The sequence below is a fragment of the Spea bombifrons genome, chromosome 3, assembly GCF_027358695.1.
Source record: "Spea bombifrons isolate aSpeBom1 chromosome 3, aSpeBom1.2.pri, whole genome shotgun sequence".
NCBI classification, from domain to species: Eukaryota; Metazoa; Chordata; class Amphibia; order Anura; family Pelobatidae; genus Spea; species Spea bombifrons.
In genome coordinates, this window is record NC_071089.1 from 75,829,179 (window position 1) to 75,847,557 (window position 18,379).

General features: G+C 37.4%; 1 protein-coding gene across 1 annotated transcript in view; it reads right to left on the reverse strand.

Moving 5' to 3' along the window:
• Positions 1-2,664: 2,664 nt before the first annotated feature.
• Positions 2,665-18,379, reverse strand: part of LOC128483461 (isoaspartyl peptidase/L-asparaginase-like) — a 28,194-nt gene continuing 12,479 nt past the window's right edge. The window contains exons 5-7 of the mRNA XM_053459673.1: positions 9,644-9,762; positions 4,940-5,050; positions 2,665-2,892 (exon numbers count right to left, since the gene is read on the reverse strand). Of these exons, the coding sequence (XP_053315648.1) occupies positions 2,678-2,892; positions 4,940-5,050; positions 9,644-9,762 (445 nt within the window). The 3' untranslated portion in view covers positions 2,665-2,677. The remainder of the gene's footprint in view (positions 2,893-4,939; positions 5,051-9,643; positions 9,763-18,379) is intronic.

Here is an 18,379-nt window from a genome sequence, read left to right on the forward strand (position 1 = left end):
TACTACTCCTAATTAAAAGTCTTCTAACTTGTAAACTCAACTTTAGAAAGACGACTAGTGTTTATGTTTCTCAGTTAGTGGAGAAATTAAGGCTATTATTATTAAAAGTTACATTTTAAAACATTGACCATATATATCAAAACTGACTGGCAAGTGCATGTGTTTTTTAATGTAATTAATGCATAAATGAATGAATATGGCATTATTACTGAAAAAATGCTAAAGGGATATGCCAAAAATGTCTGTAGAACTGAGCTAGCCAAGAAATAGTGCCCTGGCTTGAATCAAATTAGAATTTGTATACTGCTTGGCAATGCCCTACATGGTTAATTCAATTAACTGTGAGTCAGGTAAGCCTAAACCATTTTTATTTTAACCCCAGAACTGTTCTCTTGCAAAAAATGGGGTGAAAAGAATAATGAATATATTTTTTGAAAAGTGTCATCTGGGTAACTTAATTTTTAAAGCCAATAAGCTGTTCATAGTTATGTTGGACTCTGGAATTTCTCACTAAGCTAACACCATGATGTTGGCTTTAATTAATACTTAAGTCCCTCTTATTTATGTAACTTGAATGCAACAAGTAGGACTCAACCTCTATAACGTCTGTCATGTCTGTGGACGTGAGATGGGTAATAATTAGTCTTGCGCACGGCAAGCGAAATCGATTTGGACAAATTTTTTTGCTTTGTTATTGCCATGTTTGTTTTTGGACAACAAATTTAATTTCCCCACTGACCAGTTCAGACAAAGTTAGTGCTTTTTTGATTCAGAAACAACATTTTATTAAGTATTTTTAAATGAGGAAGTCCCTGCCACCTTCTGGACTTACCTTTCACTTATTGCAGAAGAGATCCCACACAAGCAACAGCAGTGCTACACTAATGGATACACACATCCAGCTGCATGCTATGGGACTGAATCTCCAAAATTTGGACCATTTTGATGCCAATTGATCCCCAATGGTGAAGGGGGGCAGTGAAGGTGATAAAGCAAAAGTAGCAGGTGTAGAGCACTAGAGAGGCACTGGCAGACACCTCCATGGCACAGGACTGAGCTTCAACCAAAATTAGAAACAACATTAAAGAATGTTTCCCTCAGAGTAAGGAAGGAGATTGAGCTGCAGCAGTTGCAGGGCACAGGGCAGGCACTAAAAGACAGACACAAGGAGATAGAGGAATAGGATCAGCCCCAGTAGATCTCTGGACATGAGCAGGCACTGGTAGATAGGCACATCCAGCCCCTTGGTACAGGACTGAAATTTCCCACTATAAGAAAAAATAAAAAAATTGATCCGCCTAAAAAAATATGGAGATAGAACAGCAACACTAAAATCATATAATTTGAATATTGAGTGCTGGGTAACCTAATTTGGGCAAATCCATCTGCTTCACCAGGTGTTGGGAGAGTTTTGTTCTTGTGCGGTTGAGTATGTTACCTGTCACAAAGGTTTAGCTTGACACTGATGGGTGAGCAACTAAGGAAATTCCTGGATAGATAGCTTTCTGGTCGCTATAATTTAGAGGGTAAGTAATAGGTGGTGGTGACATTCTTCAAGCTTGGGGAGCTTGGGAGATGCCCACCAAAGATTCAAGGTCCTTTGAATGCTGCTCTGCATGGGTGAAAGAGATTGGAAATTGTACATGTGGATGGTGCTACTGCAGGAATTTTCCATTTTCAACTCCTGTTTTTCTCCTTTGCTCAGTGTGCCCCTTTTGTGCTGCTTTTCACTCACCTTACAAAAAAAGCATGTCCCCCCACATTTTAAAACTATTTGGGTTATATTTCACGAAGTGAAAAGCCCACTGCTTCTCTAGGATCCGCTCCATCACGTCTAGGGTGGAGTAAGACCCACATCTGCTGCAAGGGTTGACCTTCCCTCTTCTTCTAGACCAGAAATAGATCTGCTGCTATCATCCGACAGTGCCTGAACATCTTTGCTCTAGGGAGTTACAAACATTCTACTGCTGGCAGTGCTTGCGGTAGTGGTGGCACCAGCGGCAGTTATGGTGGCACTGCAAATTGTTTTATTCTGTGTTTTTCCATAGAATAGATTACAATCAAACTTTGCCTTTGATCCCACAAAGGCACTAGCACACAAATCCTTTGTAGTAACTAAAATTGCTCCTTACTTTGATAAAAATGATAAAACAAGAGTACTGCTGAGTGCTGAAAGGCATCAATCACAGCCGTAATTACCAATGACACCATCCCCTGATTTTTTTGGGCTACTTATCAGTCATTTTTGCACCCTCCCACACAAAAACTCTTCTGACTTCTCCTCTGAAAGAGTGCAAAAACTGGTTGTAATGGCGCCAACAAGGCTAATGAATTAAACCTTACGAGGTTTTGCCGTTTGTTCTGGTTTTGTTGGGAACCCTCCTCGTTATTGGAGAGTTATACAAACATACGAAATTGTCAAATTTCAATAAAAAAGTTTGAGAATCTGAATGCACAACTCTAGTAATAATATTACATAGGAGCGAGTAATGTGTAATTTTTATTCAGCAATTACTGTATAAGTGTTCAGCAAGTATTTAAACAATATTGCACATGTATAATTAGAATATGTATCAGAATTTTATTTATTCACTTTATTCAGTTTACCCTATTCCTGAATACTTAAGATATTAGTTGAGTTATACTTAAAACAAAAAATATGTATTTTATGTTTTTCTCATCTGATGTTATCTAAAGACACTTGAAAATGTTCACCAGGATTCAGTCCATACGATAAAACTCCTCCATCAATCCCAGCCCAGGCCATACGTTTTGTGGTAAAGCTTGCAGACCATTCACCTGTTTTACTGACAACTATTAGTCCACCTCTCCCATGTACTCTGTTGTACATGTAGTCAAGAGCTTGATCTGCAGCATCCTTTGGACTTTTGCCTAAATAACAAAAAACAAATAATTATGGATTATTTAAAACAAATGTATTTTTCATACTATGTCAATCAATATATTAGTAGAATATACATAGATAGACAGTGAGGCTGGCAGAAAGATTCAAAAATATGGGAAACATTTTACCATGAATCACATGCCATCTGGAAATAAATTATTAGAATTGTTGCAAAGATACACACAGGGCCGGCCGAAGACTTAACGCCGCCTGGGGCGAAGTTTAAAATGCCGCCCTCCCCGCCGACGTGGGGGGGGGGCGGCATTTTAAACTTCGCTGACGCCATTATTTCTCTCCCCCCACCCCCCCGCCGGTACTTACCTTTAAAGAGTCCTGCCGGTGAGTCTCCCTGCTCTGCCACGGTGCCGGTTTGTAATGCTGAGTGCCGCCCCTTCTAAAGTGCCGCCTGGGGCAATTGCCCCAGTCGGCTCCATTGTAGGGCCGGCCCTGGATGCACATGCTTTTTTTATCCACTGTACGTTTGATTTACCTTTTACACCAATATCCTTTGGTGTTTATTCATTGTGCAAACGTACCATTTCATTTTTGTTCCATTCATTTTCGAACAATGAATTCTGTTTCGGACGATTGGACGGACCAGGGAGAGGATAACCAGTCAACTCCTGCACAATGGCGGAGCTTCCAGGCACATTCTCTACATCGATTGGAGGAATGGGGAAAAGGTGTGCTCAAAAGCTCCAAGTAACCTTGCAGTGAATTTCCACAAAAGGGTGAACCCTATTTCCCATTCCTCTTATTGGGGGTGAGAGTGTGCCCAAAAGTTCTGCCATTTTGCACAACTTCACCGAAAGGTCATGTCCAGTTGTACACAGAGAAAAAAAAGACAGAACAAGAAGATGCAAGGTAAGAAGCAGAGCTGCGCGGCATAGAGTCAGAGACATGGAAGCAGTCATTCCGAGAGCGTGAGAGAGTGAATGACAATGTAAAAGAGCGTGAATGAGAGAGTGGATGAGTGTGTGAAATCACCAACAAGATTCAGATGAAGATTTGCTTTCCTCATTTTGGGGATTTGCAATTCACATGAATCTAAATAAACAAGTCTACTCTGCATTATGCAGTGCAAACCACGTTTTCCTGCAAAAAAAAGGTGAATGTGCATTATGTATAGTTTATGGTGCTCTTTTACCTGTTGTGCTGAATTTAACACTTTTGTAACTAAATGCATCAGAAACATAATTTCTGGTAAAACTGAATACCCACACCCTTCCAAGAAGCAATTCGTAAAGCATGTCATTTTTGGGGGGTCTGTTGCTATTGCATGCTAATATTTGCAAAGCAATTTAAATGCACCTTTACATTTTGAGACAAGGGCTTGTGACTTGAGTTTGCAACTGACAGGTAACGTATTGGTTAATGAAGCCATGAGTTGGTGGCTTCTTTTTTTTTACTTGCAACACGACTCTTCTGCAGCTGAGGAAATGTAAGATGAGTATGCAAAATAAGCATTAGTGAATTTGTCGGTTGAATTTTAGTCCAACTTATGTGAGTTTGCTACTACAAACAGTCGTGAAAACTTTTGCTTATTCATTAGGACACAAAGACTTCCGCTACTTAAGTAGATTTAGCTTTTTTCAGATTTCAAAAATGTATATGAAAATACTTACAAAATATGCACTAGTTGTTCAGCGGGCTCCACGTGTCTCATGGAGTTAACGTTATTGAGAAAAATATTTGCACAAGTCCATGCTTGCTATTACTATTGTATTGTACACTGGGTAAGCAATTATTTAATTCACTGCACGCTTGTTTTAAACATTTCAAATTACTTTGCTGCACTACAATAGAATAAGCAGATTCAAGGGGATTATTATTGTGAGTAAAGTACCTTAACGAGGAAGAGAAAAGGAAAATCTCTTACAGAGACAATATAGGTATCCATATTAACGTATTCCAAAATTATAAAAAAAACAGCAAATCTGTCAATTATAATTCAAGAAAATATATTTTACATAACACTTCACTGATTCCAAATTTAAAGTACTAAAAACCTTTTTAGGTACACAACAATCTTACCTCGTTCTATGTTAAATAGCACATGTCTTGCAAGAGTGACTTTCATAATGGACTCTCCATGCCCAGTTGTGGATACAGCTCCAACAAAGTTATCAGCATAGCCCCCAGATCCTTAAAATACACATATTATATATAAATATATAAAACTTAACTTTTTATATTAAGATGTAATGTCTACAAAATTAGTATTTCTGCACCATAATGGAAAAGCAGAACTATACAATAACCAGTGGTAGAAAAAACATATTGTAAAATCTCAGGTATAATATGCAAATGCACTATATAGACAGAAGTATTGGGACACAACTCTTAATTATATAATTCGGTTATTTTAATCAGACCCATTGCCACAGGTGTATAAAATCAAGTACCTAGCCATGCAGTCTACATTTACAAACATTTGTGAAAAAAATGGTCAGTGAATTCAAGCATGGTACTGTGATAGGATTCCCCCTTTGCAATAAGTCAGTTCATGACATTTCTGCTAGATATTCCGCAGTCAACTGTAAGTGGTATTATTGGAACGTGGAAATGTGTAGGAGCAGCGGAAACTGAGCCACGAAACCGAATCCCACATAAAGTCACAGAGCGGGGTCCCCGAATGCTCAGGTGCATGGTGCGTAAAAGTCGCCAGCATCCTGCTCATTCCATAGCTGAGTTCTAAACTTCCACTGGCATTAATATCAGTACAAACACTGTGCGGCAGGAGCTTCTTGAAACGGGTTTCCATGGCCCAGGAATTGCATGCAAGCCTCACAGCGTCAACTACAATGCCAATTGGACTCTGGAGCAGTGGGACCGTGTTCCATGGAGTCGCAAATCACTCTGTTTTGCAGTCTGATGGGCGAGTCAGGTTTTGGCAGATGCCAGGAAAACGTTACCTGCCAACTGTAACTTTTGGTGAAGGAAGGATAATGGTATAGGGCTGTTTTTCAGGAGTTGAGCTAGGCCCCTTACTTTCAATGATGGGGATAAAAGCTTAAAGCTTCAGCAAAACAAGACATTTTGGACAATGCTATGCCAACTTTAAGGGAAAAGTTTGAGGAAGGCCCTTTTCTATTCCAGCATGACCAGTGCACAAAGCAAGGTCCATAAAGACATGATTGGATAAGTTTGATGTGACTTGATGCCCGCACAGAGCTCTGACCTCCACCCTATTGAACACCTTTGGGATGAACTTCAACAGTGTTGAGCCAGGCCTTCTTGCTTAACATCAGTGCCTGACCTCACAAATGCTCCATTGGATGAATCGGCAACAATTCCTACAGAAACACTCCAAAATCTTTTGGAAAGCTTTGCCACAGGTGTGGACAGTGTTAAAGCTGCAAGGGAGGAATCAACTACATATTAATGTCTATGTATTTAGAATGCAATATCATAAAAGTCCCTGTTGATGTAATGGTCAAGCATCTCAATACTTTTGTCCATAAAGTGTACCTGGGAACCATGGTAGACCTAGAGCTCCCTCTCTTCTGGAGGAGTGGCTTTGTGAGGGATAGAGCTAGCCCCCTGGCAACTTTGAGTAAACTTGCAGGCAACTTTATGTAACAATGATTAGATTTTGTTGAAATTTACAAGTGAATATGAAAAACATTTTTTTGAATAGTTTGATAAACTCAATTCTGAGTTGCAGTTGTCTGTTCCTATAACTTTCAAAACCAGTAAAGATAAAGAACTATTAATTGTTTTTACTATTCCATGATTTTACATACTTGTATTAGGCACAATTGTGGATGTCATATATGATGTAACCTTCCTGTCAGCTCAAGAAGTAATGCTAAATCTCCCCTTTGAGAGTATATGTATCTTTTGGGATTTTGTGGAAAAAAATGTTTCACAAAAACCATAAACTGACCCAGAGGAAATACACATTGTAATATGAACTGATTTTACCCATATTGTAACTTCTAGGAAACAGTGAAATTAATCAAAATTAATCCAAAGGGACACATCACATTTCACCATAACAACAAAACTCAGCTAGTATTGAATACCCTATATATTGTGAATGCAGATCCAAATCTGAAGAAAACATAACTATGGTATGGATCATGAGATAGTTAACCAGCTGTTAGCTTGTTCTACATTGTAGAGAAGCATTAGCAGACATGGGACAGGCATGATTTTTGGGAACTATGCCGCTGACCAGCCCCACCTTGTGAGCAGTGTGGATCATGGAGTTGTTTGGGAGATCCTCTGATGTACCATGATCAGCCCACTGCGCTGTAAATTCCACCTATATGCTATATGCCAGGTGTTAAAGTCATATTCCAGCATTTGGCTTTGTTAGCTTGCGAGGTTTAAGGAAACTGACCCTGGCCAACATAGAGCCCACCCTCACACGCCCATAGCCATGCCCCAAAACCAAGATGTCCCCATATGGCCACCTTTGTTGTTGAGAGGTAGAATGATGTCAGAAAATGCGTAGCACAAGTTAAAGGGATCTGGTCATATAAAATTAAATTCAGTTTTACTAATTCGCAGTTGAATGCTTCACAGCATTAACAAATCATATATAAGTATAACAAATCAAGTATAAGAAATAAAGGCTGTACATGATACAATTGGATGCATGCTCACTACACCACATCACACACCATTGGTGTGTTAATATCTTCTGAGTGCAAAACACACAAAGAGAATAATTTTCAATATTGCACGCGTCCCAAAATGATAGGTCAGACATGGTTTGAGCCCAAACTCTGTCTGTGCTGGTCCATCCTGATTAAGGCAACTCTGTAGGCTGGCTGCTACTAAGGCAATAAATAAAAATAAGAATCCTAAAAAGTTGATCAGTATATAGACATTTTTATAGATTCCCCCTGACATCTGCTTATAGAACAAAAGCAGAATGTAATAAAACAGTTTTTCTTTTCATTTATTTCCAGATTTCCTATTTACTCAATTATAGCTGTGTCAACACCAACAGAGATTTGTTTTTTTGTGTAATGACCCAAAGTGTAAGACCTTTTTCAGGTAATGCTGGTAGGTGAGGGACTAGATGTGAGGGATAAAGGAGAGAGTAGAGTCAAGTGTGACACCAAGGCAACGAATGTGTTGGGTAGTGGAGTTGTCAACAATAATAGAGATGCCAGAAATTGTGGACAGAGCGGATGGAAGGTTTACCATAAGATCAGTCTTGGAGGTGTTCAGCTTTGGGTAATAGGACAACATTCATGACATTGAGGGGAGTTAGAAGAGAGGGGGGAAGGACAGAGAAGAAATATAGATTAGTGTGTCGTCTGCATTTAGGTGGTACCTACAGTTGTCTGAGGGAAGATACCAGTTGTCTTAGGGAAGATGTGAAGATGGAGAATAGTGGCCTGAAAACTTAGCCTTGAGGAACACCAACAGAAGGGGGAGGAGTAAGTTTAATAAGACACTAAAAGTACAGTCAGAGAGGTATAATTTGAGACAAGAAAGAGCTGTGTCACGGGTGCCTTAAGCATGGAGGGGATGGTCAACTGTGACAAAGGCTGAAGAGAGGTCCAAGCAGTGAGAAGTAGCCTTTTGTTTAGCTGTGATGAGACCATTAGTAATATTAGTGAGTGTGGTCTTGGTTGAATGCTGTGGGCGACCATTTGTAGAGGGTCCATCATAGAGTTCGACAAGAGGAAATTAGTTAATTGATTATAAGTTAATCTTTCCAGCAGTTTGAATGCTAACAGAGAAGGGAAACTGGACAGTAGTTTGATGGGGATATGGAATCCAGGGAAGATTTCTTTAAGACGGAAGAGATGATGGCATGTTTGAATAAACATGTAAATACACCACAGGAAAAAGAGAGTTTAACATAGAAACATATATTTACAGATGAAACTTGTATGATGGCACTGTACGATGCAACAAATCTCACTGCAAACTTTGCCAACATATATGTGACAGAAACACAGCCAGCCACAAAAGGCAAAACGCACATCATTAAAGATTCATACTCATGTACATTTTCAACCGTGGTGTACATGATACAGTGTTTGGCATGTGACAAAGGGTGCTACATTGGGGAAACGGGCCTTAAGCTGCATCTCCGAATGAACCAACACAGAAGCTCTATCAAAAACCACGAGGAAGACAAATATTGCATCCCGGTAGGACATCATTTTACACAGAATAATCACTCTATCCAAAACCTGATAATTAAAGTACTCAAAGGGAATTTTAAAGACTCCCAGGAAAGGAAAACATTTGAGATGAAAATGATAACATATTTCAACACCATGAAGGAGGGACTTAATGTGGATTCTGGTCCCTGACACACTACCACAACTTATAATTGTTATAATTGTCTCTGATGAGTTAATGTGTTTATTGGTATTCCTATGTTTATTTGTTCTGTCATTTAGTTATCTCTCAACCACTCTGCATTTTTCATCTCTAGTCCCATCATTTATGACACCCCACTCAAACCCAATACCCTTCTCTAACACCATCACTTGTTTTAAGTGGTAACCTCTGCCATTTTGATTAGTATTGCTTCAGACCTGATGAAAAGAAGATAACTCTCGAAAGCTTGTCTTTTAAATATTATGTTAGTCCAATAAAAAAGGTATCACTTCATACTGCAATACTCATACACTTCATACTTTTTGACAATGTGTCTACTGGACTAATACTGCTAAACATATATATATATATATATATATATATATATATTGTATGTGACATGTAATAAATCATGTAATAAAGTTTGTTTTATTATCATACCTATAATTGGGCTATCTCCAGTGCGGCCAACCATTTTATTGGTTATCCCTCCGGTAGATGTGGCACAAGCTACATTGCCTTCAGAATCCATTGCTACTGCTCCAACGGTATCATGTGCCCTAGGAAAAATAATACTTTCATAAAGCAGATAACTGAATCAACACATAAATCTTTAGTATGTGATATATTTCACATATACTACCCTTTGGTCATATCATTTTGCCATTCTAAAATGATACACACTCATGCGGGTCTACTAAATCACATTAACAGAAAATGTGTATATTTACAAAGTCTTTGTATACACACAATACATTCCAAATAAGTAAAATTAAATGGAAACCTTTGGCTGATGATATACAGCTTCAGTATTATTAATTTTCGTAGCTACTAAGTTATCAGTGAGGAAGGCAATTTTATTTTGCCAGGTCATTATTCAGCTCTATGCCACTAATAATGAAATTTAGACAGAAGATAAATAGTACTAAACTAGCAATGTGCCACTAAGGAAGAATCCCAGACAATTTGTATTGCCACCCCCTAGGAAGACACTTTGTTTTCTAAAATTATTACTATTGGTGTTTGAATTCAAGGTGACCAAGAAAAGTCTGTAAAATGTGTGTGTCTGATTTTACTGCATGTCTTACATACACATACATACTATGGGTATCAAACCCATAGTTCCCCTAGGTTCAGGGCTGGTACAAGGATTTTTGCCACCTCTTCAAAACATAATTTTGCCGCCCCCTTGCTCCAAACCCACAAGCCCCTCCCCTTTTACTCACTCCCCCCAATAGTGACCGCGAGCCGCACTTACTGAATGACCGCGGCTTACTCAAAATAGAGATATACTATATATATACAAATATACCGAATTATGTAAAGGCCATTGCGTAGGGCTGGCCTTTGTGTTAACGTTTTGCATCTATCCCATGGTACATGTGTCTCTATGTCTAGTTTTTTCATCTGTAGGCATCTGTGTTACATTGCATGTTGTTGCATTGTGTCTAGTTATGCCCTCTTGCCATGGAATAAATAAGACACAGAGCATATTTCTTCACGATGTAGACTCTCATGATGAAAGACTAGTCAGTGGAACTTTAACTTAAAAACTTGAACACTCAGCATCTAAGCTATAAACCTAAAGTTAAAATAAAATCTCAAAGCATATCAACTTGAAGAGGTGCCAGGATGTAATAAAATGCTGTTGTTACACAGATTACAGCACATTATTCTAGATGTTTCTATTCCTTCATTGCAAGAATGTGCTGTTTTAATTAAACCAAATAATTGTATTTTCCTTTATTTACCAAATGAATGCCAGTATTGAAAACTGGTGCCTAGTGAAAATTACTCCACTTTACAAATGACATGCAGCGTCTAAACGATTTATTGCTCAGACAAGTAATTCAATTGGATATAAGCGGGACTGCAATAAGCACAAAATTGATTTTTTTATTAAAGAAAACTCAGTGTATGTGCTTGAGGTTTAAGAATTTAGTTATTTTTAATTTACACCTTGACTTCTTAAGGTAACAGCTTGACATCTGAATATTTCTGGCAGGGAGCTGATCCCTAAAGCTTCCTCTATCTGCCATCTGATCTTGGACCTTCCTTAAAAAGGTCAGCGTGGCTTAAACAACCAGGGTCCGGGCAACCATCAGAAATGTTGGGGCCCCTTACAGAACAAATGGTCTGGTCCCTCATCCCCAAATGACCTCCCTCCACACCCCCAGGGGCACAGATGACACTGAAAGGCTGTTTGGAGACAAGATGACACAGACCAGCTGTTTGGGGGCACTGAAAACCTGTTTGGGGACAAAGATGGCATGTGCAAGCTGTTTGGGGCAAATATCCTACAGGCGAGATGTTTGTGGGCATAGATGTCACAGATGGCACAGGCAAGCTGTTTGGGGGGCAAAAATGGCAGAGAAAAGCCTAAGATTTCAGTATAAAATGTTCCTCAAATACTAGATCGTAGTGGCACAGGCTATGTAATATTTAATAATAATTAAATATAAATGTGTCGAGTTGTAGCAAAGTCTGTGAAAGTGTTCATGTTTGACTATTAATATCAAGGAGTTAAAAATCAAAATGATTGAAGAACTGTAAAGAACACAAATTCTTTTTTGAAAGGGTTAAACCTTCCATTGTTTTGTAACAAGTAATGTTTGGAGCCACAGAAGGCACAGGCAAGCTGGTTGGGGACAAAGATGGAACTGACAAGCTGTTTACACACACACATTCACAGAGTGAATTATTTTTTTTTACCATGTTTGCACTAAATGGCCAGAGCAGTGTTTGTGCTTTTGCTATCTCATTTTTTTTTTGGAAACACAACATATGCCTGGTATTTTCATTTATTTGGGCACTTACAGGGTTAAATATGAATGACGTGCATCGCTGTTTGTAAACAGGATTTTTTTTAAATGTGCTATGCTGGGACTTGCCCCACAATAGCGGCCAGAAAAAGAAAAACTGCTAAACAAAAGTATATATTTTGAGTTAGAGGAACTCTGTCTTTTCTATTGCTTGACATTTACACTATTGCATATTTATTTGTGGGGGAGTTTTTATATGTACTTTTGAAGAGTTTCTCACTATAGCAGCTTACTTATAATTATTGGTTATCATATTTTAGTTATTTTTAGTGCAGCCTTTTTTAACTTCTTTTGATTTGCCTACTACTTTTACAAAAAAAATCCCCTAGAGGCAAAGAGGTAGCTGCTTTTTATAACTTTCTATAAGTATTTTTTTAAAGTTCATTTATAATGGATTTTAGAAAAAAATTTGGTCTTAACAGAGACAAAGTTTTTTTAGATATATATTTTTAGATATATTTTTTTAAAAGATAAGAGGACAGTAATGATAACCATAAATACATTTCTACTATGGAAAAGAATCTAAAAAAAGAATTGAAATAGAAATAGTCCTCACCCTAGAACACTATCTAAAAGAGAAGATTTGGGGATTATGTTTCTTTTTTTTTTCTTTTTTCTTTATTTTGCAAAGTACAAAAATACAAAAATAAAAACATACATACTCAGACATATAGAAGAGTTACATATGTTCAGTCAAATAAATAGAGATATGATAGTTTTTTTTTGAGCCAATAGTCCCACACTTGGAAAGATTTAAAGGAGTTTAAGAAAGGCCAACTTATTGCTTTTTCCATTCTGATTTGGAAGATTAATTGTTTGATGAAATGTTTCCACATAGGTGGAGAAGAGAGTTTCCAATTTCGGGCGATTGTAATCTTAGTTAATACTAGGCAGTGGGTTAGTAATAAGTTGTCTCTCTGACTTAGCTTCGGCCAATTTAAGTGGAGCAAGGGGGCGGCAAAATTATGTTTTGCCTAGGGTGGCAACTAATCTCCTCGCATCTCCACCAAATATGAAGATATATTCCCTCCTCCTTATTGCATCTCCAACAGATAGAAGAACTAGATGGGTACATTAGCTTTATTCTAGATGGAACTAGGTACCATCTATTAACGACTTTATACTGAGTCTCCAGTAGATTTTTAGAGTGAATAGCCCTATTTGTGTTCAATTGTGCTTGGAGCCAGTCAAACAGTTGGATCTTACAGTTCAGCTCCTTTTCCCATATTTAGGGGGGGATCTATTGTTTTGTCCCACTCTCGTACTAACTTCAGGGCTTTAGCTATTACTCGGGCTACTCTGTTTGAATTGAAAATTTCACTAAAATGGTCAATCTGCTCAGTGGATTGCATATAGGATCCTCTAAGGGCATTTTTTATTCTCAGATATTTAAAGATCTCTGTTGATGGAAGTTGAAATTCTGCTTGTAAATCAGGGAAGAATTTTATTTCATCACCTATAACCAGTTGATCAATGAGGTTGATACCTAGTTGTTTTCATCTTTTTATATCAAGATCTTCCATATTAAATGCTAAGATCTCTAATCGATGGACATTAGTCAATATTTTATCTACCTTCCATTGTTTTTTTTGTTTCTCCCAAAGAGGGATCATCTGTTCGAGGATTAGACTGCCTCTAATTTTATGTTTTATGTGTTTTAATCCACAAATATTATACACTTAGGTATAATATAGGCATTAATATAATTAATTCTTCCCCACCATGACAATTCTTTAAATTGCCATTCTTTTAGTTGTCGATTTGTATCTTGTATCAATTTCAAGAAGTTGATTTCCATTATCCTCTTAGTGTCTGTAGAGATAACGATGCCCAGGTATTTAAGGTCACGTTTTGCCCAGGTAAACTCATATTGTTGATCTATCTTCTCTCTTGTACCTTTATCTACGTTTTTCCCCAGCAAAACTGTTTTGGTTGTATTAATCTTATAGTTTGAGACCTCACTGTATCTTCTACTTTCCTCCATCAGATATTTCAGGGATTCGACCAGGTCAGTTAGTGTAATTAATACGTCATCTGCATACATGTTCAATTTTAAGTTTTTTGTTCTAGTTAGATAACCTTTGATCTTATCATTGTTTCTAATATTAATAGCTAAGGGCTCCATAGATATTATATATAGTAGTGGTGATAGTGGGCATCTCTGATGGGTGACATTTCGCAACTGAAACCATGGAGAGCAGAGGTTTGGGCCTACTACCCTAGCCAACGGGTCTCAGTACATAGATAAAGTTGCCCTATGCATCCATCCGTGTGTTCCATATCTTGATAACGCACAGTTTAAAAACTTCCAACTGACCCGGTCGAAAGCCTTCTCTGCATCTACTGCCATAGTCAACAGGGGAATTTTCGATCTAGTACATGCGTCCAAAATGTCTATTATTCTTCTTGAATTGTAGCTAGAGGATCTTCCCGGGACAAAACCTTTCTGGTCTATATGAATTATTGTGTCTAGAATAGACGTTATCCTCAGTGCCAATATTGATGAAAAATGTTTAATGTCCACGTTGATTAGGGAAATCGGACGATAGTTTGTAATAATAGTAGAAGGTTTACCTTCTTTTAAGATTGGGAAGATGTTGGCTCTCATCATTTCTGATGGAAAATGGCCTATCTCTACTATATCATTAAACATTCTTTAAAAACATTTCTTTAAAAACCCTATTACTATTCAAGTAATTGTGGAACAAAGACAGTAACACCTACGAGAAACTAGCATGATTATTGAAGAGGATTATAAAGTTTTAAAGGATGTTTTAAGTGAGAGTGATTTGAATGATTTTATGGAAAAAGCAGAAAAATCCCTGGACAAACTTGACAGGGAGATCTCCATTAAAAAGAAGAAGGAACTTCAAAGAGATATAGGAGACTATGAGAAAGGAAATGTTTGGAAGAAAGGAAAAAGAAGAATATATATGCCAAGTTATCCAAGGCCAAGATTAGAGAAAATCTGGGAATCAACTAATTCCAACATACCACGCAAAGAATATGTGGCAAAGAAAATCTTTAACACTGAACGCCGTTTGAGAAATTCCTCACCTGAGAAAGAGACCAAACAAAGGAACACCCATGGAGAACAGGGGGCCTGGACTAAAGAGCAATATAGAAGAGGAAGACCCCAAGAAGACTATAAGAATGGAGGGAGATGAGAAATCCCACTCAAGATACATTCATAATTCAAAAGACAAACAGACAAGAGAAACAAGACATATCCCCCTCAGAAATAGATTTGAAGAACTTAAAGAAGAGGAGGATTTTCAGAAAGACAGAGAGAGAGAGGACAAATGGAGATTGAGGATACTAGATATGAGAGACGGAAACCATCATGGAAAACGTCCATACCAGGAAGAAGAAGAAGAAGAGGATGTAGAGGGGAAGATCTAAGAAACGGAAAACGAATAAGACAGAGAGAAAAAGAAAAAGTTCCCTTAACCAACATGATGGCAAGACTTTTGGGAGATACAAAAACGTATACATTATTGACTAAATGACCCGATTTTAGAAATACAAAGTTTTACGATTCTTTAGAAAAAGGTCAAGTTTTAGGTATTTTAACTGACAAAGAATTAAACATTTTTAAAATTCTACACCCAAGACAGCCTGTATTTTGCCACCTGCCCAAAACCCTCCTGGAAGACCTATCATCTCTGGGATCAACTCAATATCAAGTAGAGTGTCTGAGTACATTGATCATCTATTGCAACCGATAGTAAATTCCATTAATTCGTATCTAAAAGATACGATCAATGTACTTCAGATACTCGAACGTACAGAATGGAAGGAGAACTATTTGTTGGTCACCAGTGATGTTAGGTCTCTTTATACTAATATTCCACACGATGGAGGGCTAAATGCAATTAGAAAGTTTTTAACAAAATAGGAAAATAAAATGGAACTGGAGCAGGTGGAATACATTTTAGAGGGTGTAGAATTAATTTTAAAGAATAATTATTTCCGTTTTAAAGATGATTTTTACCTCCAACTGGAAGGCACCACTATGGGGACCAGGTTTGCTCCCAGCTATGCCAATTTGTTCATGGCACAATGGGAAGGAGAAGCTTTGAAAGGCTGGTTGCAATACCTGGTTACCTATATAAGGTATATTGATGACATTTTTATGGTCTGGAATGGTGAGGTTCTTAACTCGCACACAGGCAGTATTAAGTTAGATTCAATATGGAGCAAGAAGGAAGTGCATTTTTTAGATCTTACTATCTATATAGAAGACAATATTACTAAATCAAAGACATTTTTAAAAAAGGTTGATTGCAACAATTATATCGTTAAAGAAAGCTGTCATTTGCAGAAGTGGCCGGAAAACATCCCTAAAGGCCAATTTTAAGACTAAAGAGGAACTGCACCGAAGAAGAAGAGTTCCTTGATCAAACAGCAGTTTTAATGGATGCATTTCAACAAAAAGGATACGATAGGAAAGATCTAGATAAAACAAGGGAAAAAATAAAAAAGTTTGAACAAAAAGAATTAAGTATGAAGCAAACAAAGAGCAAGTATTAAAACAGGAAAATGTTATGCCTTTTATTTTAATCAGCAAAACAGACAAATCAGGAGGATTGTAAGAAGGTATTGGCACATTTTAGAAAAAGATCCAATTTTAAAGATTTTTTTACCAGGCAAACCCAGTTTTGTATGTAGAGGGGCAAGGAATTTAAAACAGGTTTTAGTTAAAAGTGATTTTAAAGATGAAATGATTAAGCAAGAACAAAACATTACTAAAGGTTTCCATGGATGCCTGCACTGCTTGAATTGCAGGAATACTGGCAGTAAGAAGAGGATTGTAGCTGATGTGGACCCTTTAACCTGTTTTACTAAAAATGTTATTTATCTTTTAATATGACCATGCGGTCTCAAATATATAAGAAACAAGAAACAAAAAACAAATGCTTTGGCCAATTCATATAACCAAAACCTCTCATTTATATTATGTTTATATATTTGTTGCCAACTTTATTAGGGTAAGAAGCGCAGACAGTTTTTGTTTCTTGTATACATTGTACAGCCAATACACAGTTTCTTGCAGCATGCTTACACCTGTTTGGTAGGCCTCGTATTACGCATTTGTATTATTTGAGCCTGAGACTCGCTTAGCGCACCGACACTTTTTCTTTTCCCTGTTTGCACATATTTGAGGTTGTTGGCTCCTCATCAGTCTGGTTGCAGCTTGCTGTCCAGGGGTTAATGGGGAGGAGGTTTAATTGCACCTCCCCCAACACATTAATAAGGTTTTGGTAGCAGTTTAAACTGCTTTGTGTGCCCACTATGTAGGAGGTGAGAGTAGGTTCTCACCCTATTGAGAGTGTGCCTTGACGTGGCGGGTGAGCTTAATTATGCTTTGGCCAATTCATATAACCAAAACCTCTCATTTATATTATGTTTATATATTTGTTGCCAACTTCATTAGGGTAAGAAGCGCAGACAGTTTTTGTTTCTTGTATACATTTTACAGCCAATACACTGTTTCTTGCAGCATGCTTACAGCTGTTTGGTAGGCCTCGTATTACACATTTGTAGTATTTGAGCCTGTGACTAGCTTAGCGCACCCACACTTTTTCTTTTCCCTGGTCTCAAATATATAGGCAGAACTACGAGACCGCTTAATCAGAGAATACAAGAACATATTAGAAACAAACGAAATGGGTTTGAAAAACATAGTGTGTCGCTGCATTTTACAAACAAACACATGTGCAATCCCAAGGGTTTAACCTTTTTATCCTTGAAAAAGGTAAAGTTAAACAAAAGAGGGGGGATTTTAATAAGAGGAAATGCGCTTCATATACAATTTTAACACACTTCAACCTTTTGGACTAAATGCGGACTATTATGTATTTTATATACAATTTCTCCTGGTCTAATATTTTATTTAATTTATGTTTTAAAATATTCTTAATATTTGACCTTTTAAATATACTACTTTCAAACTGCTCTCTAGCCTATTATGATAAGGTCTTTTAGATACACTAGTTTCTTTGGTAAATTACTTCATTTTTATACTATTACTTCAATTTCTATTTAATATACTTTTTTTAAAAAAGTGATGCTTTTTAACTTTTATTTCCAGATAAAACTCTTAACGAAAAAGAATATCGATTGTCGGCATACCGATGCAAGAACCGAAAACCAAAATTGCACTTTATCGGCAACTGAAAACCGAATGTTAATTATAACAACATTGCGCGATACCGGAAACCGAAAGCCCATATATGGGCACAGGAAACCAAAACAACAGCTGTGGACCATTGAGAATTTTAAAAGTTTAGACTGGATTTTAGTATAAAAAGGCAATATTGATGATGGAAGCTCATTGCACTGGCTAAGGAAG